The 25,908-nt window shown below is 62.7% G+C and overlaps 2 protein-coding genes across 11 annotated transcripts in view; both read left to right on the top strand.

Moving 5' to 3' along the window:
- Positions 1–9,032, top strand: part of USP28 (ubiquitin specific peptidase 28) — a 53,246-nt gene extending 44,214 nt beyond the window's left edge. For 7 of the 10 annotated variants that reach the window (XM_029074941.2, XM_029074942.2, XM_029074943.2 and 4 more), the window contains 7 exons: positions 752–847; positions 1,592–1,770; positions 1,918–1,996; positions 2,900–2,979; positions 3,187–3,310; positions 6,385–6,580; positions 8,614–9,032. In XM_029074941.2, coding sequence (XP_028930774.1) covers positions 752–847; positions 1,592–1,770; positions 1,918–1,996; positions 2,900–2,979; positions 3,187–3,310; positions 6,385–6,580; positions 8,614–8,789 — 930 coding nt within the window. In that variant the 3' untranslated portion in view covers positions 8,790–9,032. The remainder of the gene's footprint in view (positions 1–751; positions 848–1,591; positions 1,771–1,917; positions 1,997–2,899; positions 2,980–3,186; positions 3,311–6,384; positions 6,581–8,613) is intronic. The other 3 variants (XM_029074946.2, XM_029074951.2, XM_029074952.2) reach the window with 1 other exon arrangement.
- A 3,040-nt stretch (positions 9,033–12,072) lies between these two features.
- ZW10 (zw10 kinetochore protein) overlaps positions 12,073–25,908 on the top strand; it is a 36,355-nt gene continuing 22,519 nt past the window's right edge. Inside the window, exons 1-5 of the mRNA XM_029075368.1 lie at positions 12,073–12,218; positions 21,370–21,504; positions 23,838–23,939; positions 24,056–24,133; positions 24,297–24,456. Of these exons, the coding sequence (XP_028931201.1) occupies positions 12,114–12,218; positions 21,370–21,504; positions 23,838–23,939; positions 24,056–24,133; positions 24,297–24,456 (580 nt within the window). The 5' untranslated portion in view covers positions 12,073–12,113. The remainder of the gene's footprint in view (positions 12,219–21,369; positions 21,505–23,837; positions 23,940–24,055; positions 24,134–24,296; positions 24,457–25,908) is intronic.

The raw sequence follows: 25,908 nt of genomic DNA on the forward strand, positions 1-25,908 counted from the left end.
CGGGCGCTCGGTACCGTGCCCCGCACGCAGTAGGCGCTCAGTGAGTGGAATTCATTCCTTCATCCGTTCAAGAGTATTTACCGCGCGCTCACCACGCGCGGAGCACCGTACCGAGCGCTTGGGACGAACGAGTCGGCAACGGACGGAGACGGCCCCCGCCGTCCGGCGGGCTCACGGCCCGACCGATGAACGAGCTTCACTTTTCTGGGCCGCGGATTCCTCTCGGGTGGGACGGAGACCGAACCCCCGTCCTCCCTCTCGCGTAGCTGTGTCCCCCTCCCGCGCGGGACGGGGGACCGGGTCCGACGTCGACTCGACGGCATTCACCGAGCGCCTGCTGCGGGCGGAGCACCGTGCCCAGCGCCCGGCACGAGCGAGTCGGGATCTCGTATCTACGCCGGCACCCGGAGACGGTGCCCGGCGCACGGCGAGCACTTAACCGGTACCGGGGTCGTCAGGCGGGAGCGAGGGGGAGCAGCCGGGGAGCCCGGCGGCGGCGACTTAATGCGACTCCGAGGGCCGGGGACGGACATGAGTAAGGAGAGGGTAGTCGGCGCCCGATCGGCCACTCTGTCCGGTCAGATCTCTGTCCCGATTTCTTCGGTCCGGGATCCTTCAGAGCATTCGTTGTCACAGCTTTTCTTCTCTCTCTCTCTCTCCCCCTCTCTCTCCTCCTCCCGCCCCCCCCCCCCCCCCCCCGTGGTCTTTCTTCTCCTCTCCGTCTCTCTCGTTTCACGTCCTCCTGCGGTAGGCGATGCTGAGCCCTGCCATGCAGGGGGTCATCCTGGCCGTAGCGAAAGCCCGCCAGACCTTTGACCGGGACGGGTCTGAAGCGGGGCTCGTTAAGGTATCGGGGCTCGCCGACCTCAACCCCCCAGCCCGCGGGGGCGCCGGCGGGACGGGGAGAGACCCGGCCGGCGAGCGAGGGATCCCGGTCTCCTTCCCCGAGTGGGGGGCTTCGCCCGTCCTCCCCGGCTCCCGGCTCTCCGCCGTCCTCCCGCTTCGGCCCCCGCCGACCCGGCGGGAGGGCCGGGCCGATCTCTCGCGCCGAAAGCGGGGCTCGGAGCGGCTTCGCCGGGGGCGGGAGCCTCGCCCCGCCGGGCGAACGGGGGCGCTCGACGGGCCGGCGTCCCCCGTCCCGTCCCAACCCCCCGGGGGGGGGGGGGGGGGGGGGGGGGGGGCGGACGGGAACCTCGGGCTCCCCGACGGTCGGGGCCGGGGCGGCGGTTTGCCAGAAGGCAGCCGGGACCGTCGTAGCTCCGGGGCCGCGGGAGGGGACCCCTCGGACGGGGACCCCGCCCTCGAGAAGCCTTCGGCCGCCCGGGGTCCCGGGGCCCCCGGACCGAGGGAGGGGTTGGGTGGTTTGGGCCGGGGGGGAGGCCGGCGGCGGGGCCGCGGAGTCTCGGGATGTCATCCCGGCGCGTGGCCCTGCTTCTCCGGCCCCCCCCCCCCCCCCCGCCCCGACTCGGACGGCGCGAAGCTCTCCCGGTCGTCGCCCCCGCCCCCCCCCCCCCCCGGGGGGGGCACGCCGTGACGGGCTACCGCTGACCCCGACCGGCCCGGGCCCCGACGGCTCCCCTCTCTCGGGCAGGCGTTTCACGAGGAATACTCCCGACTCTATCGGCTGGCCAGGGAGGCCCCCACCCCGCGCAGCGATCCCCGGCTCCAGCACGTCCTGGTCTACCTCTTCCGAAACGAGGCCCCCAAGCGAGTGGTGGAGCGGACCCTCCTGGAGCAGTTCGCCGACAGAAACCTCAGCTACGACGAGCGGTGCGGGGCGGGCGGGGGAGGGCGGGGAACGAGGCCGGGGGAGGACTCCTGGGTGGGGGGACCCCGGCGTGACCTCGCGGCCGGCGCGCCTCCTCCTCGGGGGCCTCACTTCCTGCGTGTTCCCTCCCCTTCCTCCCCCGCCGACAGGTCGATCGGCATCATGAAGGTGGCCCGGGCCAAGCTGAAAGAGATCGGCCCGGATGACATGAACATGGAGGAGTACAAGGTGCTTCCCTCTCGCTGACGACGACGATGGTGCCCGTCCGGTGCCGGGGTAGATCCGGGATAGGGGGCTCGCGGCGTCAAGCAGGAGGACGGAGAGATATTCCCGTTTTACCGACGGAGGAGCTGAGGCGCGGAGAGAGAGAGGGTGACCCGCCCGAGGTCCTACGGCGGACGGCTGGCGGAGCCGGGATCCGAACCCAGCTCCCCTGACTCCCGGGCCCCTTGCTCTTCCCACCGGGCTACGCCGCCTCTCTACTAGGCCACGCCGCTCTTGCCTCCGCCCGTCCCCGGAGCGTGTCGGAGCGTCCCGGGGCCCAGGGAGGATCGGGGCGTCGGAGCCCATTGGCCCGGGCGGCGGAAAGCGCCCTCGCGCCGGGCTCGGCCGGGTCGGTCTGTGCCATTTCCCCTTCCCCGACGAGCCCCGGTTTCTCGGTGCCCTCGGCCCCATTTTCCGTTTGACGGCCATCTGAGCCCACCGGGGCCGCCTCCCGGCCCGGCGGGTGTTGGTGAGGGTCGGTGCCCGGGCCCCGGCCCGGCCGTCGTCCCGGCGGCCTCCCGGGGGGACGGCGGGAGTCCCCGCTCGCCGTCCAGCGAGTCGTGCCGAGGGATGGTCAGGGAGGGACCCGGGGGGCCCCTCCTCCCGCGCGGCGCAGCCCGGCCCCGGCCCCGGTCGCGCCGGCCTCCCGGGCCCCCCGACGCGTCCCTCCCCCGGACCGGGGTCCCCCGGACCGTGACCCCCTCCCGTGGGGGTAACTCCAACCCGAGGGCGTCCTCCCCGCTTCCGGACCCGGATCGGCGGGTTCCTCGCCCTCTTGCTTTCGCTCTCTGATTTTGGAAACCGGCCCTCCGCGGAGTCTGACGGTCGCCTCGTCTGTCTCCGTCCCGTCCCCGCCCCCCTCCACAGAAATGGCACGAGGACTACAGTTTGTTCCGCAAGGTGTCCGTCTACCTCCTGACGGGTCTGGAGCTCTACCAGAACGGGAGGTAGGTCCGCTCCGCGTCTCGAGTGGCACGGCCCCCCCCCCCCCCCCCCCGCCCCGACCGCCCCCGGCCCGGGAAGGCTCGCGACCGCCCGGGCTTCGTCGGAGGAGTCCGGATCCGGATCCCGTCCCCGTCCCCCCCCCCCCCCCGGCCCTGGACGGGTTTCCCGGGCCGGGCCTCCTCCCAGCGGGCGTGCCGTCCCCTTCGCAGGTGCCACGAGGCGCTGTCCTACCTGGTCTACGCCTACCAGAGCAACGCGTCCCTGCTGGTCAAGGGGCCCGGCCGAGGGGTGGAGCAGTCTCTCATCGCTCTCTATCGACGGAAATGTCTCCTGGTCGGTAGCCCCCGAGCCGCTCGCGGCGTCCGGTTACGTTCTGCCGCCCGGGGCGGGCCGACGGGACATCCGCCCCGGGGCGCCGGGCCAACGGCTCCCGGTTTTCGAGTCTCCGGCCCCGGTCCCCGTGAGGCGCCCTCCTCCGAGTGGCGGCTCTCGCCAGCCCGGGCGCCCCGGCACGGGGCCCCTTCGGACCGTTTCCTAAAAAGAGTAACGATGATACCGTTGGGGTTCGTTAAGCGCTCACTGTGTGCAGAGCACCGTTCTAAGCGCCGGGGTAGCCTTACGGGGAGGTCGGGTTGTCCCGCGTGAGGCTCGCGGTCTTCGCCCCCATCTGACAGATGAGGGGAACTGAGGCCCAGGGAAGTTAAGCCACTCGCCCACGGCCACCCAGCTGACGAGCGGCGGAGCCGGGATTCGAACCCACGACCTCCGACTCCCGAGCCCGGGCTCTCTGAGCCACGCCGCCTCTCTAAATAGTAACGGCGGCGTCTGTGAAGCGCTTACCGTGCGCTGGGTTAGGTGCAGGCTAATCGGGCTGTCCCGCGTGGGGCTCGCAGTCTTCATCCCCATTTTACGGAGGAGCTAACCGAAGCTCAGGCAAGTTAAGCGACTCGTCCCAGGTCACGCAGCGGACGAGCGGCGGAGCCGGGATTAGGACCCACGACCTCCGACTCCCGGGCCCGGGCCCGGGCCGCTGAGCCGCAGCTCCGGCAGTCGGTCGATCGTACTCACTGAGCACGAGCGCCGGGGGAGGGCGCGTGACGACGGAGCCGGTGGACACGTTCCCTGCCCACGGGGGGCTTACGGTCTAGGGAGGGCGATCGGTCCGTAGAGACGTGGCGTCTCACCCGTCCGGCGTCGACGCCGCCCGGGGGGGGCGGGGGGATGGCCGGGACGCGGGGACTCTCCGCGTCGGTCGGGGAGGCCCAGGTCTGGCTCCGGGGAGGCTCCTTCATCCTTCCCTCCTCGGCTCCGGCCGGGGAAGCTCCCGGCGACGTGGAAGTCAAAGAGCTAAACCCTCCCGCCCCCTCCCTTCCCGGCACCCGCCGCTCTTCCCTGGATTCCCTAGTGAGACCTGGGGTGCTGGTGGTGGAGCGCGGGGAGCCCCCGGGCAAAACCTGGGGAGAGCTGGTTCGTTCAACGGGATTCGCCGGTGACGACGGGATCCGTCAGGCGCTTCCCACGGGCCGAGCGCTCCTCCGAGCGCCGGGGTGGATACGGGGCAGTCGGGTTGTTCATGAGGTAGTATTTATCGAGCGCTTACTATGTGCAGGGCACCGCGCTAGGCGCTGGGGATGGACAGTCCCGCAACAGATAGAGACGATCCCTGCCCGGCGACGGGCTCGCAGTCTGATCGGGGGAGCCAGACGGTCAAAAACAAGACGGCACAATCGCGGTGAACGGAATCGGGGGGAAGGGGACGGACGCCTCGTTGACAGAATAGATAGGGCGATAAAAATATAAACAAATGAACGCGGCGCTGAGGGGAAGGGAGGGGGGAAAGGGAGCTCAGCTGAGGGGAGGGGGAGGGAGCGGAGGGTGCAGAGCTCGGCCCACGTGGGGCTCACAGTCGCGATCCCCGTTCTAAAGATGAGGTGACCGAGGCACGGAGAGGTTAAGTGACCTGCCCGAAGTCACGCAGCGGACACGCGGCGGAGCCGGGATTAGAATCCACGCCCTCTGACTCCCGAGCCCGGGCTCCTTCCGCTGAGCCACGCCGCTTCTCTGCTTTACTGTGGGGGGGGGGGGGCCCGGACCGAGCACTCGGAGAGTCCAGTTCAGCAATAAAGCAAACGGTCCCTGCCCACAGTGGGCTTACGGTTGTAGGAGCGGGGGAGACGGACGTCAAAGCGGTAAACGGGCGTCAGTGTAAGTAAGTAGAATTATAGATACGTACTCATCAAGGCAAGTAAACGGGCATTAATATAAATCAACGGAAGTATAGACACGTACGTACATACCCGAGTGCTGCGGGGCGGGGAGGGGGTAGAGCGGAGGGAGCGAGCCGGGGCGACCGGGGGGGGGGGCGGCGGAAGGGGAGCCGAGGAAGAGGGGGCTTAGTCGGGGAAGTCTTCCCTGGGGGAGGCGAGCCTTCAGTTAGGGCTTCGAAGGGGGGAGACGTGCCTGTCTGGCAGATCTGAGGAGGGAGGGCATCCCGGGCCGCAGGGAGGACGCGGGCCGGGGGTGGACGGCGGGGCGAGCGAGAACCAGGCCCGGGGAGGAGGTTGGCACCGCCGAGTGTGCGGGCCGGGCTGTAGGAGGAGAGGAGGGGGAGGGGAGGTAGGACGGGGCGAGGTGATGGAGAACTCCGAAGCCAAGGGTGAAGAGTTTCCGTTTCGTACGAAGATGGACAGGCGACCGCTGGAGGTTTTTGAGGAGGGCGGCGACCTGCCCGGAACGCTTCTGTAGAAAGATAATCCGGGCAGCGGAGGGAAGCGCGGACTGAAGCGGGGAGAGACGGGAGGTTGGGAGGTCAGGAGGGATTCCGTTGGTGTCCGAGGACCTGGCAGTAGGGCACTTTGGGTATCGGTTCAATAGTATTTATTCATTCGGTAGTATTTGTCGAGCGCTTACCCCGTGCGGAGCACCGTACCGGGCGCTTGAAACGAACGAGCCGGCAACGGACGGAGACGGTCCCCGCCGTCCGACGGGCTCACGGCCCGATCGGGGGAGACGGACGGACGAGAACCGTGGCCATGGATGGAGTCGAGGGGAGGGACGGCTCGTAAAAACAGCGGCGACCGAATAGGGTCGAGGCGACGTACGGTTCCATTAGCAAAATAAACAGGGTGATGGGTATCTGCTCGGGGGTCCCCGGGTCTGGCAACCGCGGAGGTGGGTCGCTCTGCACGGTCTCCGGTGCCCCCGCGGAACGTCCCCGACGTTCCCCTCGGACTCCACGCGGGAGGTTCGGCCCGGTCGGCCCCGAGGGCGGGGCTCTGCCCTAGGCGGCCCCGGGGCGCCCCCGACGGAGTCCCGGGGCGGGGGGAGCTGCCCGGGAACGACCGGGCCCGGCCCGGGAGTCCGTGCCCGGCCGTCCCCGCTCTATCCCGCCCTCCTCCGGCCCGCAGAGACTGAACAACATGGCGGCGTCCCTGTTTGAGACGAACGAGGAGCTCCACGTGGCCGAGGGCGTCGGCGTCGTGAACGAGCTCATCATCCCCTGCGTGCACCTCATCGTAAACGACGACATCTCCGCGGATGACCTGGCCGCCGTCGAGGTCATGAGGAACCGCTGGTGCTCCTACCTCGGGCAGGACATCGCAGGTAAAAGTCCCTCTCGGGATCCTCTCCTCTCCCGCCCCCGCAAGGGCACGGTGACGACGGTGGTATCCGTTAAGCGCTCACTGTGCGCCGGGCACCGTTCTAAGCGCCGGGGGAGATATCGGGCTCATCGGGTCGTCCCGCGGGAGGCTCACGGTTAACCCCCGTTGGCCGGATGAGGTCGCCGGGGCCCAGAGAAGGGAAGCGCCTCGCCCGCGGTCGGGCGGCGGGGCCGGGATCCGGAGCCGTGACCTCTGGCTCCCGGGCCCGGCCTCTCTCCGCCGAGCCACGCGGCTTCTCTGATGGCGGTCTTGCGACTGGGTCACGTCGCGACTCCGCCGTTCTGGCTCCGGACGGGGCAGGGGACGGCGAGAGCCGGTAGTCGGGGAAGAATCAGCAAACCTGCCACCTCGATGCTCCCTCCGATCCCACCCTCCCAACCCGAGAAGCAGCGTGGCCCAGTGGAGAGAGCAGGGGCCCGGGAGGCAGGGCGCCCGGCTGGTGACGCCGGCTCTGCCTCTTGTCTGCCCCGTGACCTCGCTCGAGTTGCTCGGTAACGGTGGTGCTCGTTAAGCGCTCACTTATGTCCCTGAGCGCCGGGGGAGATGCGGGGCAATCGGGTTGTCCCGCGTCAGGCTCACGGTTAGTCCCCGTTTTACGGATGAGGCCACTGAGGCCCAGAGAAGCGACCTGCCCACGGTCACCCAGCTGACGAGTGGCGGAGCCGCGATTCGAACTCGTGACCTCCGACTCCCAAGCCCGGGCTCTTGCCACTGAGCCACGCCGCTTCTCTCTCTCGGTTCCTCTGTGCTTCCTACCTCCTCTGAAGAAGGACGAAGGCTGTGAGCTCCGTGTGGGACGGGGACCGTGTCCCACCCGATTAGCCTGTGTCTACCCTAGGGCTCAGTTCAGTGCCTGGCGTATAGTAAGCGCGCCATTTCAAAGAACACACCCCGGCTGGTCAGGGGAAGCAAGGGGCTGTCCTCCTCGTCTCGCAGACGGAGAAACCGAGGCCCCAAGGTGAAGGGTCACCCAGCAGGCCGGCCGCGCGGCTCGGCGGAAGGAGCCACTTGGGAGTCGGAGGTCACGGGTTCTAATCCCGGCTCCGCCGCTCGCCAGCCGGGTGACTTCGGGCAGGTCACTTCTCTGTGCCTCGGTCACCTCTTCCGGAAAATGGGGATTAAAACCGTGAGCCCCACGCGGGACGACCCGATCACCTCGTGTGTGTCCCCCCCCCGCCCCCAGCGCCTAGAGCAGTGCTTTGCCACGTAGTAAGCGCTTAACAAATGACATCGTTATCATCCCCGATTAGGCCGCGAGCCCGTCAGCGGGCAGCAGTCGCCTCTACCCGTTGCCGGCTTGTCCGTTCCAAGCGCTCGGTCCAGTGCTCTGCGCATAGCAAGCGCTCGATAAATACCATCGGGTGGACGAATGGAGGCCCCGGGCTCTCTCCCCTAGACTCCGCAGCCCGACGTACCCCCCCCCCCCCCCCCCCCCCCGGTCGGTTTCCGTCCGCCGAAACGCTGGAGTTTGGGGTTGCCTCGACGGTGCCAGCTGCGATTCAGACTCTCTCTGACGTTGGGAAAGTACTCGGGCCCAGGAATCGGAAGGACCTTGGGTTCTAATCCTGGGGGCCGGGGTGTGTGCGCTTGGGTAGCGTGTCCCACCACATCCCCTCTTGCGACTGGCCATCCCCTCGGTGGGGCAGGGCCAATGAGAGAGAGAGAGAGAGAGAGAGGGAAAGGGGAGAGGAAAGGGGAGAGGAAAGAGGAGAGGAAAGAGGAAAGAGGAAAGGAAAGGGTTGGTGTGTGATGTGTCCCACCCGTCCCTTTTTGAAACTGGCCGCCCCCCGGTTGGGGCCACGGCAGGGTAGCCACGTGTGTATGCGTAGGGACGTAACGTGTCCTGCCCCCCCCCCCCCCCCCCTCAACTGAAAGGGGACGAGGGGACGGCAGGGGACGGAAGCCCTCCCTCTCCGCCGCCGGCCGCCCCGGCCCCGGCGGCCACGGGTGACCGCCCTCCCTCTCCCCGCCCAGAAAACCTGCAGCTGCGGCTGGGGGAGTTCCTCCCGAGGCTCCTCGACTCGTCCGCCGAGATGGTCGTCCTCAAAGAGCCGCCCACCATCCGGCCCAACTCCCCCTACGACCTCTGCAGCCGCTTCGCCGCCGTCATGGAGTCGATCCAGGGGGCCTCGCCCGTGACCGTGAAATAAACCGGCGCCCGAGCCCGGCCCGCGGGCGGCCCCCCCCCCCCCCCCGCCCCCGGGTGACCGGGGCCGGGGAGGGGGGCGGAAGGGCGCGGGGAGACTAGGGAGGGGGACGCCGACGAGCCGGAGCTCGGACCTCGGCCGTGCCGCGGGCGTAGGACGGCAAGATTGCGCTTTCGGGTCCCGATCTGTAAGAGCTGCCGTACCGCCGAGGGCGGGGACCGCTATCCCGGGGCGGCCGCCCGTCGCCGGGCGGGGGGGGGGGGGGGGGGGGCCGGGGTTCATCTCCGCCGCCGGCCTCCGGGGAGGGGAGCGGGGCCGAGGCGGGCCGGCCCCGGCCGGGTGGGGTCCGACCGACGCGGCCCCGACCGTGACCCGAGCGGCGTGGGAGCCGGGGGGCTCCGCGCGGGCCGTGGTGGGGGGCGGCGGGCTTCCTGGCGAAGGAGTCTCCGACTCTGCCCCCTCCCCGTCGTCCTTCCCTCCCCTCTCCGCTCCGGTGGAGTGGAAGGAACGAGAGCGTTAAAGGCCCGCCCCCCCCCCCCCCCCCCCCCGCCCGGGTGCCCGAGCCCAAGATCGCCGGGACTTCGGCGAACCGTCCGGGATCTCCTCGCCTTACCTGCCGACGTCCGGAGTCGGAGACCGCCCCGGACGCCGGTGGACGTTGTCGTCCGTTTTAACTCACGGATTTCGGGGGGGGCGGGGGGCCCGGATCCCTCTCGGTTGTGAGTTTACGGCCAAGGGGCCCGGGGTGGGGGAGAGGAATCGCTCGAGACGACACGATGCGGGTTTTATAGCTGTGCAATAAAAGCGCTTGTTGTACTCAAAGCCTGGTGGGGAGAAGACCGACCGGGAGTCGGGGGATTCTAAAATCCCGGCTCCGCCCCCGGCCTACTGCGTGACCTTGGGCGAGTCACTTCATTTCCCTGTGCCCCAGTTACCTCATCCGTAAAATGGGGATTAAATCGCCCGACTCGGCGAGCCTCACGTGGGACGGGGCCTCTGCCCGACCTGACGATCTCTGTACCTGCCCCAGCGCTCAGCACGGCGCCCGGCGCATAGTAAGCGTTTGACAGGTGCCGTCAGGAAATTTTAAAAAAGGGTTTGTTTCTGGGCCCGGGAGAGCCGGGAGGCGGCGTGGCTCGGTGGAAAGAGCACGGGCTTGGGAGTCGGCGGCCAGGGGTTCGAATCCCGGCCCCGCCGCTCGGCAGCCGCGTGACCGTGGGCAAGTCGCTCGACTGCTCGGTGCCTCGACGACCTCATCCGTAAAATGGGGATCGACCGTGAGCCTCACGGGGGACGACCCGACGACCCCGTATCCACCCCGGCGCTCGGAACGGTGCTCCGCACAGAGTGAGCGCTTAGCGAACGCCGACGTTATTGCACCGGGCGCGGGAGGGGCCGGAGACCAACCAGGGTAGGAATCGCCCGGTCCCCGCCGGAATCCCCTCCGTGGCAGGAATTAGGCCCCCCCCCCCCCACCTTCCCCTTCTGATGAGGGGGTCGTGGTTCCCCGAAGGAAAGGTCAACCCCGGGGGGGGGGGGGCCGCAGTTATGCCTTCACTAGGGGCTAGTTAGCGCTTAGCGGGCAACAGTGCTCACTCTGGGCAGAGCACCGTTCTAAGCGCTGGGGGAGATCCGGGGTCATCAGGTCGTCCCCCGTGAGGCTCCCGGTCTTCGTCCCCATTTTCCAGATGAGGGCACTGAGGCCCAGAGAAGCGAAGCGACTCGTCCACGGTCACGCAGCTGGCAGGTGGCAGAGCCGGGCCGGTTTGGATGAATCCGGACCCGTTTTCGGTCGCGAGCTCCTCTTTCTGAGCTCTGCTCTCCCCGCCCCCCTCAGCGTCAAGAAGGGGCCGAGGGCCCGGGGTGGGGGTGGCCCTGGAGTGACGGGGGGGGGGGGGGGGGGGCAACAGGGAGCCCCTCCTCGGGTCCCGGGGACCGAAAGCCGATCCGCTTTCGACGGGCTCCCTGCCGGGACCGGGCGCCGGCGCCTTTCCGCCCGGGACGAGCCAACCTTGGGTCGGTGGATCGATCCGACGGGCCATCTGTCGAACCCTTGATGACGACGATGAAGGTGACGTTTTTATTTGTTAAGCGCTTACCACGCGCAGGGCACCGTTCTAAGCGCTGGGGTAGACACAGGGGAATCGGGGCGTCCCACGTGGGGCTCACGGTCTTAACCCCCGTTTTACAGGTGAGGTAATCGAGGCCCAGAGAAGTGAAGTGACTCGCCCACAGTCACCCAGCTGACGTGTGGCGGGGCCGGGATTCGAACCCATGCCCTCTGACCCCAAAGCCCGGGCTCTCTCCACGGAGCCTTCGCGGGCCCTCGTACGTCGTCCGCGCCTCTGGATCGATGACCTTTAGTTCTGTGCCGCAGTTACCTCGTCCGCAAAGATGGGGAATCAGACATGTGAGCCCCACGTGGGACAATCCGATTATTCATTCGATAGTATTTATCGAGCGCCTCCTACGTGCAGGGCCCCGCGCTAAGCGCTTGGAATGGACAAATGGGTAACAAGAGACGGTCCCCGCCCTTCGACGGGCTCACGGTCTGATCAGCTGTGTGACCTTGCCCAAGTCACTTCACTTCTCTGGGCCTCAGTTCCCCCATCTGGAAAATGGGGATGAAGACCGTGAGCCCCGCGTGGGACCTGCCGACCCTGTATCTCCCCCAGCGCTTAGAACGGTGCTCGGCCCACAGTAAGCGCTTAACAGATACCCACGATATTACTGATCCGGGGGAGGCGGACAGACAAGAGCAGTAGCGATAAATAGAATCAAGGGGATGAACGTGTCAGGAAAACAATAGCAAATACGTAGAATTAAGGCGATGTACATTTCATGAAGAAAATGAATCTCCCCCAGCGCTTAGAACAGAGTAAGCGCTTAACACAGACCCACACGATGACCATTACAGTCAGCGCTCGCTGAATTGCGAGGGAATGGAGGGACGCGGCTTGGGCCGCGTGGCGCTCCGTAGAGCCCGGGCCCGGCGCGCGGGGGCCGCCGGGAGTTGTAGTCCGGAGCCGCCTCCAAAGAGATGGGGGGCCGGGGAGGGCCGGACTCGGTTTCCCAGCGGGCCCCGCGCGGGGGCCGGCGGCGGCCCGAGCGAATGAAGGGACGGACGCGGTGTGGGCCGCGTGGCGCTCCGTAGAGCCCGGGCCGGGCGCGCGGGGGCCGCCGGGAGTTGTAGTCCGGAGCCGCCTCCAAAGAGGTGGGGACGGGGGAGGGCCGGACTCGGTTTCCCAGCGGGCCCCGCGCCAGGGCGGCCGCCTGAGGAGGACGGCGGCGGCGGCGGCGGCGGCGGCGGCCTGAGGTGGAGCGGCCATGGCCTCCTTCGTCACCGAAGTGTTGGCCCACTCGGGGCGGCTGGAGAAGGAGGACCTGGGCACCCGGATCGGACGGCTGGCCCGCAGGGTGGAGGAGGTCAAGGTGGGCGACGGGCGGAGCCCCAGGGCCCCCGGGCTGGTCCTGGGCGCCGATCGGGGCCCGCCTCTCATTAGGCCGCTGGCTGAGCGCCCGCTCTCCTGGCGGCATCTCTAATAATAATAGTAATAACAATAATAATGATGATAACGGTGGCATTTCATCCCCTTGATTCCATTTATCGCTGTTGTTTTTGTCCGTGTCCCCCGATTAGACCGTGAGCCCGTCAGTGGGCAGGGCCTGTCTCTGTCTGTTACCCATTTGTCCATTCCAAGCGCTCAGTACAGTGCTCTGCACCTAGCAAGCGCTCAATAAATGCCACCGAATGAATTTGTTAAGCGCCTACTCTGTGCTGAGCGCTGTTCTAAGCGCTGGGGGAGATCCAGGGTCATCAGGTTGTCCCACTTGGAGGCTCACAGTCTTCCCTTTTTCCAGATGAGGGAACTGAGGTCCAGAGAAGGGAAGAATAATAATAATAACGTTGGTATTTGTTAAGCGCTTAACTCTGTGCAGAGCGCTGTTCTAAGCGCTGGGGGAGATCCAGGGTCATCAGGTTGTCCCACTTGGAGGCTCACAGTCTTCATCCCCATTTTCCAGATGAGGGAACTGAGGCCCAGAGAAGGGAAGAATAATAATGTTGGTATTTGTTAAGCGCTTACTATGTGCTGAGCGCTGTTCTAAGCGCTGGGGGGAGATCCGGGGTCATCAGGTTGTCCCACTTGAGGCTCACAGTCTTCCCATCTTCCAGATGAGGGAACTGAGGCCCAGAGAAGGGAAGAATAATAACGTTGGTATTTGTTAAACGCTTCCTATGTGCAGAGCGCTGTTCAAAGCGCTGGGGGAGATCCAGGGTCATCAGGTTGTCCCACGGGAGGCTCGCAGTCTTGATCCCCATTTTCCAGGTGAGGGAACTGAGGCCCAGAGAATAACAATAATAATAATAATGACGTTGGCATTTGTTAAGCGCTTACTCTGGGCCGAGCGCCGTTCTAAGCGCTGGGGTAGATACAGGGTCGTCGGGTCGTCCCACGGGAGGCTCACAGTTAATCCCCATTTTCCAGATGAGGTCACTGAGGCACAGAGAAGTGAAGCGACTCGCCCACGGTCCCACAGCTGACAAGTGGCGGAGGCGGGATTCGAACCCGTGACCTCTGACTCCCAAGCCCGGGCTTTTTCCACCGAGCCACGCTGCTTTTCTGTCTCTTACCGATTTGTCCGTTCCGAGCGCCTAGAGCAGTGCTGTGCACATAGCGCTCAGTAAATACTTTTGAATGAATTTCTTAAGCGCTTCCTATGTGCAGAGCGCTGTTCTAAGCGCTGGGGGAGATCCAGGGTCATCAGGTGGTCCCACGGGAGGCTCACGGTCTTCCTCCCCATTTTACAGATGAAGGAACTGAGGCCCAGAGAAGGGGATAATAATAATAGTGGTAATGTTGGCACTGGTTAAGCGCTTACTGTGTGCAGAGCGCTGTTCTAAGCGCTGGGGGAGACACAGGGTCATCAGGTTGTCCCACGTGAGGCGCCCGCTCTTCATCCCCATTTTCCAGATGAGGGAACTGAGGCACAGGGAAGTGACTCGTCCAAAGTCGTACAGCTGACAAGTGGCGGAGCCGGGATTGGGACCCAAGACCTCTCACTCCCAACCCCGGGCTCCTTCCACCGAGCCAAACTGCTTCTCTGTGCCCGGCGCTGTACTAAGCGCTGGGGTGGATCCAAGCGGGTCGGATTGGACACGGTTCTTGTCCCTCGTGGGGCTCACGGTCTCCGTCCCCGTTTTACAGGTGAGGGAATTAGGGCCCAGAGACTAATAATAATGATGATGATGTTTATCAAGTGCTTACTGTCTGCCAGGCACTGTACTGAGCGCTGGGCTGGCTACACGCGTTCATTCGATCGTATTTATTGAGCGCTTACTATGTGCCGAGCACCGTACTAAGCAGATTGGGTTGGACACGGTTCTTGTCTCGCAGAGGGCTCACAGGCTCCATCCCCATTTTACACATGAGGGAATTAAGGCCCAAAGAATAACAACGATGATTACGGTACTTGTTAGGCGCTCACCGTGTGCCAGGCACCGTACTAAGCGCCGGGGTGGACGCAAGCCGATCGGGTCGGAGGCGGTTCTCGTTTCACGTAGGGCTCGCCGGTCTCAACCCCCATTTTACAGATGAGGGAATTGAGGCCCTAAGAGGAATAATAATGTAATGATGATTAAAGTGGCGTTGGCTAAGGGCTCACTCCGTGCCCGGCACCGTACCAAGCGCCGGGGTGGACGCAAGCCGATCGGGTCGGACGCGGTTCTCGTTTCACGTATACGGCTCGCCGGTCTCAACCCCCGTTTCACAGGTGAGGGAATTGAGGCCCGAAGAAGAAGAATGTAATAACCATCGAGGTGGTGTTGGTTAAGGGCTCACTCCGTGCCCGGCACTGTGCTAAGCGCCGGGGTGGATCCGAGCAGATGGGTTGGGACACGGTCCTTGTCTCACGTAGGGCTCGCGGTCTCGATCCCCATTTTACAGATGAGGGAATTGAGGCCCAAAGGATAATGTGAGTGATGTGATATTTAAGTGCTTACGGCGCGCCGGGCACCGCACTAAGCACTGGGGCGGATGCGAGCGGATCGGGTCGGACGCGGTCCCCGGCCCGCCTGGGGCTCACCAGTCTCGATCCCCGTTTTACAGACGAGGGCACCGAGGCCCAGAGAAGTGAAGCGACTCGTCACCCGGCTGGCTGACAAGTGGCGGAGCCGGGATCCGAACCCGTGGCCTCTGACTCCCAAGCCCGGGCTCTTTCCACCGAGCCACGTGAATGAATGAAAGGGCCCGGGCCTGGGAGTGAGAGGTCACGGGTTCCGATCCCGGCTCCGCCGCTTGTCCGCGGTCACTTGGGTGGGCCTCGGTCTCGCTCTCCTAAGATCGAACGGGGTCGGCCCGAAGCCCACCGTCCCGCCCCAGTCTGGTCGGGTCGAGCCCTGGGTCGGGACCGCCTAATAATAATTATGGTATTTGTTAAGCGCTCACTGTGCGCAGGGCACCGTTCTAAGCGCTGGGGTAGATACGGGGCAGTCAGACCGTCCCGTGTGGGGCTCACATTTTTTAATCCCCGTTTTTACGGATGAGGTGACCGAGGCACAGAGGAGTTAAGTGACTTGCCCGGGGTCACACGGCAGACGGGCGGAGGCGGGATTCGAACCCACGACCTCTGACTCCCAAGCCCGGGCTCTTGCCGCTAAGCCACGCCGACCTCACGTGCCGGGGGTGTTTCTCTCTCTCTTCTGGTGGCATTTGCTAAGCGCCTAATAGGTGCCGGCCACCGTTCTAAGCGCCGGGGTCGACGCGGAGCGATCGGGTTGGTCGCGGGGCCCGTCCCACGTGGGGCTCACGATCTCCGTCCCCGTTTTACGGATGAGGTCACCGAGGCGCAGAGAAGCGACGCGACTTCCCTGCAGCGGGAAAGTGGCGGAGCCGGGGTTAGGAGCCGGGTCCTTCCGGCCCCCCGGGCCCGGGCGCTATCCACCGGGCCACCCCGCCTCTTACCGTGCCGGCGGCGTCTCCTCCGCGGCGGCCGGGCGCGGCATCCGCCGGGCCCCGACGGCCACCCCGAAGCCTTCGGAGGCCTCGGCGTCGGGGGAGATCCAGGAGGCGGCTGAGCCCGGGCGGCTTGCGCTGCCGCTCGGCCGCAGTATTTGATCTCCGTCGGCCCCCGTCTTACCTTGTCGCTTTCTCGTCGAGTCGCAGCCCTCACACTTGGCTCCTCGAGCGCCGGACCCCTCCCTGTACTTTGATCTCGCTCTCTCCCCGCCCCCCCCCCCCCCCCCAAACCCTTGTCCGCGTCCTGCCTCTGTCCTGGACCCCCCCCCCCTCCCCCCCCCTTCGTATCCACCAGACGATCACTCTCTCCAATTCAGGGAAGCGGCGTGGCTCGGTGGAAAGAGCCCGGGCTCGGGAGTCAGGGGTCGCGGGTTCCAATCCCGGCTCCGCCACCTGTCAGCCGGGTGACTTCGGGCGAGTCACTTCGCTTCTCGGTGCCTCAGTTCCCTCATCCGTCGAATGGGGGGGTGAGGACCGTGAGCCTCACGTGTGGACCACCTGATTACCCCGTATCTCCCCCGGCGCTCAGAACGGTGTTGGGCACCTGGTCGGCGCTTAACAAATACCAACGTCATCGTCGTCATCCGGAGCCTTGATACGATCGCATCTCCTCCAAGAGGCCTTCCCTGACTAAGCTTTCATCCTCCCTACTCCCTCTCCCTTCTGCAGCACATCTGCACTTAGATTTGTACCCTTTATTCACCCCACCCTCAGTCCCGCAGTATTTAATGATGTTGGTATTTGAGCGCTTACTCCGTGCAGAGCACCGTTCTGAGCGCTGGGGTAGATACAGGGTAATCAGATGCCAACATTATTATTTTCCAGATGAGGTAACTGAGGCACAGTGACTTGCCCCGGGCCACACGGCAGACAAGCGGCGGAGGAGGAATTAGAACCTATGACCTTCTGACCCCCAGGCCCGGGCTCCGGAGATGGGAGGGTTAGGCGTTTTCGGATCATAACCACATTGGCGTGTGTTAAGCGCTTACTATGTGCGGAGCACCGATCTGAGCGCTGGGGTAGACGCAGGGGAATCAGGCTGTCCCCCCCCCCCGGGGCTCCCGGTCTTCATCCCCATTTTCCGGATGCGGTGACTGAGGCCCAGAGAAGCGAAGTGACTCGCCCACAGTCCCACAGCTGACAAGTGGCAGAGCCGGGCTTCGAACCCACGACCGCCGACTCCGAAGCCCGGGCTCTGCGGCTGACCGGATGAGCGCGCTCGATGAGTAGCGTGGCTCAGTGGAAAGAGCCCGGGCTTCGGAGTCACGGGTCACGGGTTGGATTCCCGGCGCTGCCACTTGTCAGCTGGGTGACTGTGGGCGAGTCACTTCGCTTCTCTGGGCCCGTTACCTCATCTGGAAAATGGGGATTAACTGTGAGCCTTAGTAAGCACTTAACAAATACTAACATCATCACTATTCAGTGCGGCCGAGTGACCGAACGCGTTCAGTAAATAGGACTGAATGACCGAAAGAAGGAAGGGGCGCCGGGCCCGGGGCCGGCCGGGCCCGGGCTCCCGTCACTGAAGGCCCGCCGCTCCCCTGAACGGCAGCCGCTCCCGAGGGGGAGGGTGGGCGCGCCCCGCTGAGCCCCGGCCCCGCGCAGGGGGGACGAGGACGACGAGGAGGAAGAGGAGGAGATCCCCCCCCGATGATGAAGATGCGTATGTCAGGAGGACAACTAACACACGGCTCTTTGGTTGCGTTGGTTTTTCTTCAGTGGCATTTACTGAGCACTTACCGTGTGCAGAGCACTGTGGTAAGCGCTCGGAAGGGCGCCACAGAGTAAGCAGACTCGGCGGCTCGGTGGCAAGAGCCCGGGCCTGGGAGTCACAGGTCGTGGGTTCGCATTCCAGCTTGACCGTGGGGCAAGTCACTTCTCGGTGCCTCAGTGACCTCATCTGGAAAATGGGGACGAAGACTGTGAGACAACCTGATTGCCCTGTATCTGCCCCGGCGCTTAGGACGGCGCTCTGCACAGAGCAGGCGCTTCATAAATACCAACATTATCGTTATCATCAGGGAGCTTGCAGTCTAGTGGGGGAGACGGATGTTAAATTACAGATAGGGGAAGCGGCAGGGCGATCGTAAATGCCGTGGGATTGGAATGGCTGAATATCCGAGCGCTTAAGCACTTCGAGGAGCGGCGTGGCTCCGTGGAAAGAGCCCGGGCTCGGGAGTCAGAGGTCAGGGGTTCGAATCCCGGTTCAGCCGCTTGTCAGCTGTGTGACTGTGGGCGAGTCACTTCCCTTCTCTGCGCCCCAGTGACCTCATCTGGAAAGTGGGGATCAATCGTGGGAGCCCAACGTGGGTCAACCTGATCACCTCGTGTCCTCCCTAGCGCTTAGGACAGTGCTCGGCGCCTAGTAAGCGCTTAACAGATGCCATAATGATGATGATGATGATTAAGGGTGATGTGGGGCTGGGGTGGGGTGAGTAACCAGGTGCTTAAAGGGTACAACCCAAGCGCGCAGGTGACTCAAACGGAGGATGGATGGGCCCAGGGGGAAAATGAGAAGGCATTTTGCAGGCGATGTAATTTTAGTAGGGGAGATGGGGAGAGTGGGAGGTCATTTGGGTATGAAGCGGGAGGGAGTTGCAGGCCAGGAGGAGGAAGAGAGCGAGGGGTCGGTGACGAGAGAAGTGAGGTCGAGATGTAGTGATTAGGTTGGCGTCCGATGAACGAAGGGGAGGAGAGTGAGGTTAGGCGGGGTGGCGCGAGCCGACGAGTACCGTAAATCCGACCGAGTCGTATTAAGTGGTCTGTGTGCGGAGCGTTGTGTTAAGCGCTCGGGAAAGCGTAATGCAACACTTGATTCAGTCGTATCTGTTGAGCGCTTACTGTGCGCGGAGCACCGTACTAAGCGCTTGGAACAGACAGATGGGTAAAAGAGACGGTCCCCGCCCTTTGACGGGCTCACGGTCTAATCGGGGGAGAAGGACGGACAAGAACGACGGCAATAAATAGAGTCGGTTGCCTCGCGTCAGTAAAGAGTCGATCCCTGCCCACAACGAGCTCACGGTCTAGAGGATGTAAGGAGTTTTTCTGTTTGATGAGGAGATGGAGAGGCGGCGACCCTTGGAGGTTTTTGAGGAATGGAATGAGAAGACGTACAGCATTTTGGGGGGTCTCTTTGGCACTTGGTTTTTTGTTTGCTTTTTAAGAAAAATTAGATGAGCAGAAAAGTGAAGTAGGGACTGGAGTGGGGAGAGACTGGAGGCAGGGAAATCGGCCAGGAGGCGGAAGAAGTAGTGGAGAAGGGATATGACAGGCGTTTGGGTCAGTGTGGAAATATCTGGGACGGACAGGAAGGGTTGGGTTTTAGAGCTATTGCCAAGGTAGAACCGGCGGAATTTGGTCACAGACTGAATACGTGGATTGAATGAGAGAGCTGAGTCTTTCGTTTTTATGGTATTAGTTAAGTGCTTACCCTGTGCCAAACACCGTTCTGAGCACTGAGGCGGATGCCGATTGCGAAGCGGCGCGGCTCAGTGGAGAGAGCATGGACTTGGGAGGCAGAGGTCATGGGTTCTAATCCCGACCCCATCACTTGTCAGCTGCGTGACTGTGGGCGAGTCACTTAACTTCTCTGTGCCTCAGTGACCTCGTCTGGAAAATGGGGATTAAGACCGTGAGCCCCACATGGGCTAACCTGATTACCTGTATCTCCCCCAGCGCTTAGAACAGTGCTTGGCACATAGGAGGCGCTTAACAAATACCATCATTATCATTACAATCATACAAGGTGATCACATCAGACACCGCCCCTGTCCCGCATGGGGCCCACAGTCCGAGTAGGAGGGAGTACAGTTACGGACCCCGTCTTTTACGGTTGAGGAAACTGAGGCGCAGCGAAGTGACTCGCCCGAGGGTCACACAGCGAGCGAGCGGCGGATTGCTTCGATTCCCGGGCCCGTGCTCTCCCCGCTGGGCCGTACTACTTCTCGGGGAATAACGTGAGGGTTACAGAGTTGGGAGGTAGGGAGGATGGGGGCCTGGTCTGAGATGATGGGAAAGTCGAGGAGAGGAGGGGTTTGGGTGGGCAGATGAGGAGTTACGTTTTGATTGTTAAATTGGCCCCGTCGGCGGGACGTGTAGAGAAGCAGCGTGGCTCAGGGGGAAGAGGCCGGGCTTGGGAGTCGGAGGTCACGGGTTCGAATCCCGGCTCTGCCACTCGTCAGCTGGGCGACTGTGGGCGAGTCCCTTCACTTCTCCGTGCCTCAGTTACCTCGTCTGCAAAATGGAGGTTAACTGTGAGCCGCAAGTGGGACAACCTGATGACCCTGTATCTACCCCGGCGCTTAGAACGGTGCTCTGCACGTAGTAAGCGCTGAACAGGTACCAGCATTGCTACGTAAGTCGAAGGCAGGGGGAAGTGTGAGGTGCCAGAGGGGGAGAGAGGTCAGGGGCGGAGGGGTCGGTTCGGGAGACGTCTGGGGGAGGATGATGGTCGAAGCCGCGGGAGCGAGTGAGTTCACCAAGGGAGAAGCTACGGGGAAGATGGGGGAAGGCAGAGGAGGGGGGTCAGGGAAAGAGACGGAGAAGAAACGGCAAGAGAGACAGGAGGAGACCCGGGAGAGGACGGTGTCCGTAAAGGCGAGGGTAGATAGTTTTTCCAGGAGGAGGGGGTGGTCCACAGTGTCAGAGACAGCTGAGAGGCCTGGGGGCATCAGGTCGGAGTAGAGGCCGTTGGATCTGGCAAGAAGGAGCTCACGGGTGACCTTAGAGAGGAGGGTTTCCATGGATAGGAGGGAGCGGAAGCCGGACTGCAAGGAGTCGAGGAGAAAAGTGGAGGCGGCGGGTGTCAACTGCCCACCGGAGGAATCGCTGCTGAGGGAGACAGAATCCTCCGCTGCGTCGACCACCGGACCGTTCCAGGGACGGCGAGCGGCGAACGTGTCCGGTTATTGTCGAATCGCACTCTCCCAAGCGCTCAGGACAGTGCTCTGCACGCGGTGAGCGCTCAGTAAATACGATCGGCTGAACGACGGAATTTCTCTCTGAGGCTGTACGAGGGGAGACAGAATACGAATCCGCTAGCAGTCGTTCGCCAGCGGCCCTTGTAAGTTTCAGGAAGGGAGTGGGCCGAAATGAGAATGATTGTTCCAAGCAGCTAATGATAATTACTATTGTATTTATTAAGTGCTTATTATGTGCCAGACGCCATTCTAAGCGCTGAGGTAGGTACAGGGTAATGAGGTCGGACACGGTCCCTGTCCCACGTGGGGCTTACAGTCGAGGTTCCGTTTTTAGAACGAAAGAGGACCCGAGACGGGATGGGGGTGGGGTTATTGTGAGGTCTTACGAATCTGCTTTCTCATTTCACCTCCCCCCCCCCCCCCCCCCGCGCCCGTGATTTCTTAACTCGAGGTCCCCCTTGGGAGGGTGGTGCCCTCGGACCCTCACCCCTCTGGCCGACGCGCTCTCAGGGAGCGCAGACGGCCGCGAGGAGGCGGGTCCGGAAGGAGGGATGCCGGCGGGTACGTCGGGCGGGTTGCCGCGAGAACGGAGGGTCCCCACCCCCAAATCTGCCGCGTTCCCGCCTCACCCCCGGCTCCGCGTTTCAGGGCGAGGTCTGCAACATGATCAACAAGAAGTACAACGAGTTTCTCCCCAGCATGCAGAGCGCCCAGGAGCTGGTGACCCAGGTGGACGAGTTGTGCGGCGACGTCGACCTGCTGAAGTCCAGGGTGGAGAATGAGGTGAGGCCGGCGGCCGGAACAAGCCGCGCCTCGTGACCGGCGGCCCGGTAACGTCGGAACGCCCTGTGACGGTGACGATGGTGTCTTCTTAAGCGTTTACTCTGTGTCGGGCACCGTTCTGAACGCCGGGAGAGATTTAGCGAAGCGGCGTGGCTCAGTGGAAAGAGCGCGGGCTTGGGAGTCGGAAGTCCTGGGTTCGAATCCCGGCTCTGCCGCTTGTCAACTGTGTGACTCTGGGCGGGTCACTTCACTTCTCTGGGCCTCAGTTCCCTCATCTGTAAGATGGGGATTAAGACCGTGAGTCTCATATGGGGCAACCCGATTACCCCGTATCTACCCCGGTGCTTAGAACAGTGCTCTGCACCTAGTAAGCGCTTAACAGATATTCATTCATTCAGTAGTATTCATCGAGCACTCGCTCCGTGCAGAGCACTGTACTAAGCGCTCGGAAGGTACAGAACGGCAACAGATAGAGACAGTCCCTCCCCACTGACGGGCTTACACTCTAATCGGGGGAGACGGACAAAAACAGTAGCAATAAACAGAATCGAGGGGATGGACATCGCGTTAAAGCGATAGCAGTAAATAGAATCAAGGCGATGTGCATCTCATTAACAAAATGAATAGGGTAATGAAAATATATACAATTGAGCAAACGAGCACAGTGCTGAGGGGAGGGGAAGGGAGAGGAGGAGGAGCAGAGGGAAAGGGGGGGAAAAGAGGGCTTGGGGAAGCTCAGTCTGGGAAGGCCTCCCGGAGGAGGTGAGCTCTCAGGAGGACTTTGAAGAGGGGAAGAGAATGAGTTTGGCGGAGGTGAGGAGGGAGGGCGTTCCGGGACCGCGGGAGGACGCGGGCCGGGGGTCGACGGCGGGACGGGCGAGAACGGGGGACGGCGAGGAGGCGGGCCGCGGAGGAGCGGAGCGTGCGGGGTGGCCGGTGGAAAGAGAGAAGGGAGGAGAGGTAGGAGGGGGCCGGGGGACGGAGAGCGTTGAAGCCTAGAGTGAGAAGTTTCTGTTTCGTGCGGAGGTGGATAGGCAGCCACTGGAGGTTTTTAAGAAGGGGAGTGACAGGCCCAGAGCGTTTCTGCGGGCAGAGGAGCCGGGCAGCGGAGTGAAGAACAGACCGGAGCGGGGAGAGAGAGGAGGAAGGGAGGTCGGAGAGAAGGCTGACACAGTAATCCAGCCGGGATATTACGAGAGCCCGTAACGGTAAGATAGCCCTTTGGGTGGAGAGGAGAGGGCGGATCTTGGCGATACCGTAAAGGTGAGACCGGCAGGTCTCGGTGACGGATGGGATGCGTGGGGTGAACGAGAGAGCCGAGTCGAAGAGGACACCGAGGTCGCGGGCCCGAGAGACGGGAAGGATGGTCGTGCCGTCCACGGTGATAGGGAAGTCAGGGAGAGGACAGGGCTTGGGAGGGAAGATGAGGAGCTCAGTTTTGGCCAACATCATCATTATTGTTATCATATAAACTAGCCCTTCTGTTACAGACCGTTAACCCGGTGTGGGCAGGGATTGTCTCTCTCTCTTGCCGAATTGTACTTTCCAGGGGCTTAGTACAGTGGTCTGCACACAGTAAGCGCTCAGTAAATACCATTGAATGAATAATCGGGTTGGGCACCGTTCTTGTCCCACTTAAGGCACACAGTCTCAGTCCCCATTTTACAGGTGTGGTAACCGAGGCCCAGAGAAGAAGAAGAAGAATGTTGGTATTTAAGTGCTCACTCTGTGCCAAGCACTGTTCTAAGCACTGGGTAGATACGAGGTATTCAGGTTGCCCCACGTGGGGCTCACAGTCGTAATCCCCATTTTACAGATGGGGTGACTGAAGCAGAGAGAAGTTAAGCGGCTCGCCCGGGGTCACACAGCAGTCAGGTGGTGGAGCCGGGATCGGAACCCACGTCCTCTGACTCCCAAGCCCGGGCTCTTTCCGAATGACTTGCCCTAGGTCACGCAGCGGACGAGTGGCGGAGCCGGGATTAGAACCCACGTCCTTCCGACTCCCTGGCCCGTACTCTAACCACTAGGCCGCGCCGCTTCTCGCGTCCTGAGCACACCCTGTCGGTCGAGGAACGGTTTGAAAGGACCCGTCTCTCTTTGCTCTGGACATTTGCTATTCTCCCCAGCCCCGACCCCACGGCATTTATGTACGTGCCTTTAAATTATGTATTATAAACTATTCATATTATTGGCTGTCTCTGCCTCTGGACCGTAAGCTCGTGATGGGCGCGGAACACGTCTGCTGATTCTGTCGCATTGGACTCTCCCGAGTGCTTAGTACGGTGCTCCGCACGTCGTGGGTGCTCAATAAATACCGATCGGCTTCGATTTAGGTCCGACGGGATCTCCAGGTGGCCATTTCTGAATTTACAGAATTGAAGCAGCAGTTGGAGAGAGATACAATTGTCCTGAGCGTGATTAAGCAGCTCCAAGAGGTCAGTGAGCCGAACATTCCCGCCTTCCCTTTCTGAGCTGCTCTTTGGGGTTCGCTGGCGTGAGACCCAGGTTCGTCCCCGCTCTCCACCTCCCTGCGTCCCCTCTTCTCTTGCAGTTCGACACGGCCATCGAAGAATACAATTGCTCTCTCCTGGAGAAAAAGTACATCGCAGCAGCTCGGCATCTAGGAAAGGTACTCAGGGGCTTCTCCGAAGCAAGGGCGGGAAGGCGGCTCCTCGCATCTCCCCTCCCATCAGATAGTTCCTCATCGGGGTCCCTTCTCTGGGGCCCGTCGATATACTCCGGATCGTTCCGGTCTCAGAAAGCGGCCCTGATCGTCTTCATTTCCCCATCAGGCCCAGAGCTGTCTGAAGTCGTTAAAATCCAGGAAGGGCTTTGAGTTAAAAATTCTCAAAGCCCTCAGCGTGGAACTCACCATCCAGAAGCAGAACATTCTCTATCACCTTGGAGAGGAGTGGCAGAAGTTGGCCGTCTGGAAGCTTCCGCCCTCCAAAGGTACTTAATAATAATAATAATAATAATAATAATAATCGTGGTGGTGTTAAGTGGTTCCTACGTGCCAGGCGCTGTACTAAGCGCCAGGGTGCGTTCAAGCAAATCGGGTTGGACGCGGTTCCTGTCTCTCGTGGGGCTCCCGGTCTTCGTCCCCATTTTGCCGGTGATCACCGAGGCACGGAGAAGCGAAATGACTCGCCTCAGGTCTCACAGCCGACGGGCGGCAGGGCGAGATCAGAACCCGTGACCTACTGACTCCCAGGCCCCGCGCTCTATCCGCTACTCCTTGCCGCTTCTCTAAATTGGTGAGCAGAGGCAGCCTAAATCGTCCAATCTGGCTTAAGCTGTCATTCGTTCATTCATTCAGTAGTATTTATCGAGCGTTTACCGTGCGCGAAGCACTCGGCCGAGGGCTCGGGAGAGTACAGCGTAACGGTAGACAGATCCGTTCCCTGCCCTCCACAAGCTTACGGTCTAGAGACGTTGGTTTTATCAGGCGCTTTTATTCCCGAAGCACGACTTACCCTGCTCCTATCCTCAGGTGAGGTTTCCATCCCCTTGATTCTATTTATCGTGATTAAGTTGTCTTGTTTTTGTCCGTCCGTCTCCCCCGATCAGACCGTGAGCCCGTCGGTGGGCAGGGATTGTCTCTCTCTGTTGCCGAATTGTCCATTCCAAGCGCTCTGTAAATACTGTTGAATGAAGGAATGAATGAAGTAGAAAGAGGCGGAAACTGAGGCACCGAGGGATGGGGACGTGACATTCATTCCGTCGTGTTCACCGTGTGTGAACCACTGTCCCGAGCCCTTGGGAGAGTACGGGATCGCGGTAAACGGACGCGTTCCCCGCCCACGACGAGCTCAGGGCCTTGCCCAGGTTGGGGTGCTGAAGTGAAGCTCGGGGGTACCCCTCTCCGTTCCTGCCTGGGCTCTCAGACCGGTCCCTGCCCTTAACAGGGGAGAACACGGGAGGGGAGGCCGTCTCGGAGGAAGCCGGTCCTCGCCTCCCCCTCGCTCGTGACTCACTGGCGGCGAACACCAAGCCCCAGCTAACGGTGGCCGCCGACGCTCACTGCGGCACGCTGGATAATTAATTAGCCGGGCCCGAAAGGACTCTGGACTCTAAACTTGTTATGGGCGGGGAACGTGGCTGTTACATTGTTATACTGTACTCCCCCAAGAATTTAGTAATAATAATAATAATGACGGCATCTGTCAAGCGCCTTTACTGTGTGCAAAGCACCGTCCCAAGCGCCGGGGAGGAGGCAGGGCCATCAGGTTGTCCCACCTGGGGTTCACAGTCTTAATACCTTTTTCACAGATGAGGCAGCTGAGGCACAGAGAGTAATAACAGTAGCGTTGGTATCCGTTGAGCGCTTAGCGCTGGGGTGGATGCAGGGTGATCGGGTCGTCCCACGTGAGGCTCACGGTCTTAAGCCCCATTTTACAGATG

Source organism: Ornithorhynchus anatinus, chromosome 11 (genome assembly GCF_004115215.2).
Source record: "Ornithorhynchus anatinus isolate Pmale09 chromosome 11, mOrnAna1.pri.v4, whole genome shotgun sequence".
In the NCBI taxonomy this organism is placed as follows: domain Eukaryota; kingdom Metazoa; phylum Chordata; class Mammalia; order Monotremata; family Ornithorhynchidae; genus Ornithorhynchus; species Ornithorhynchus anatinus.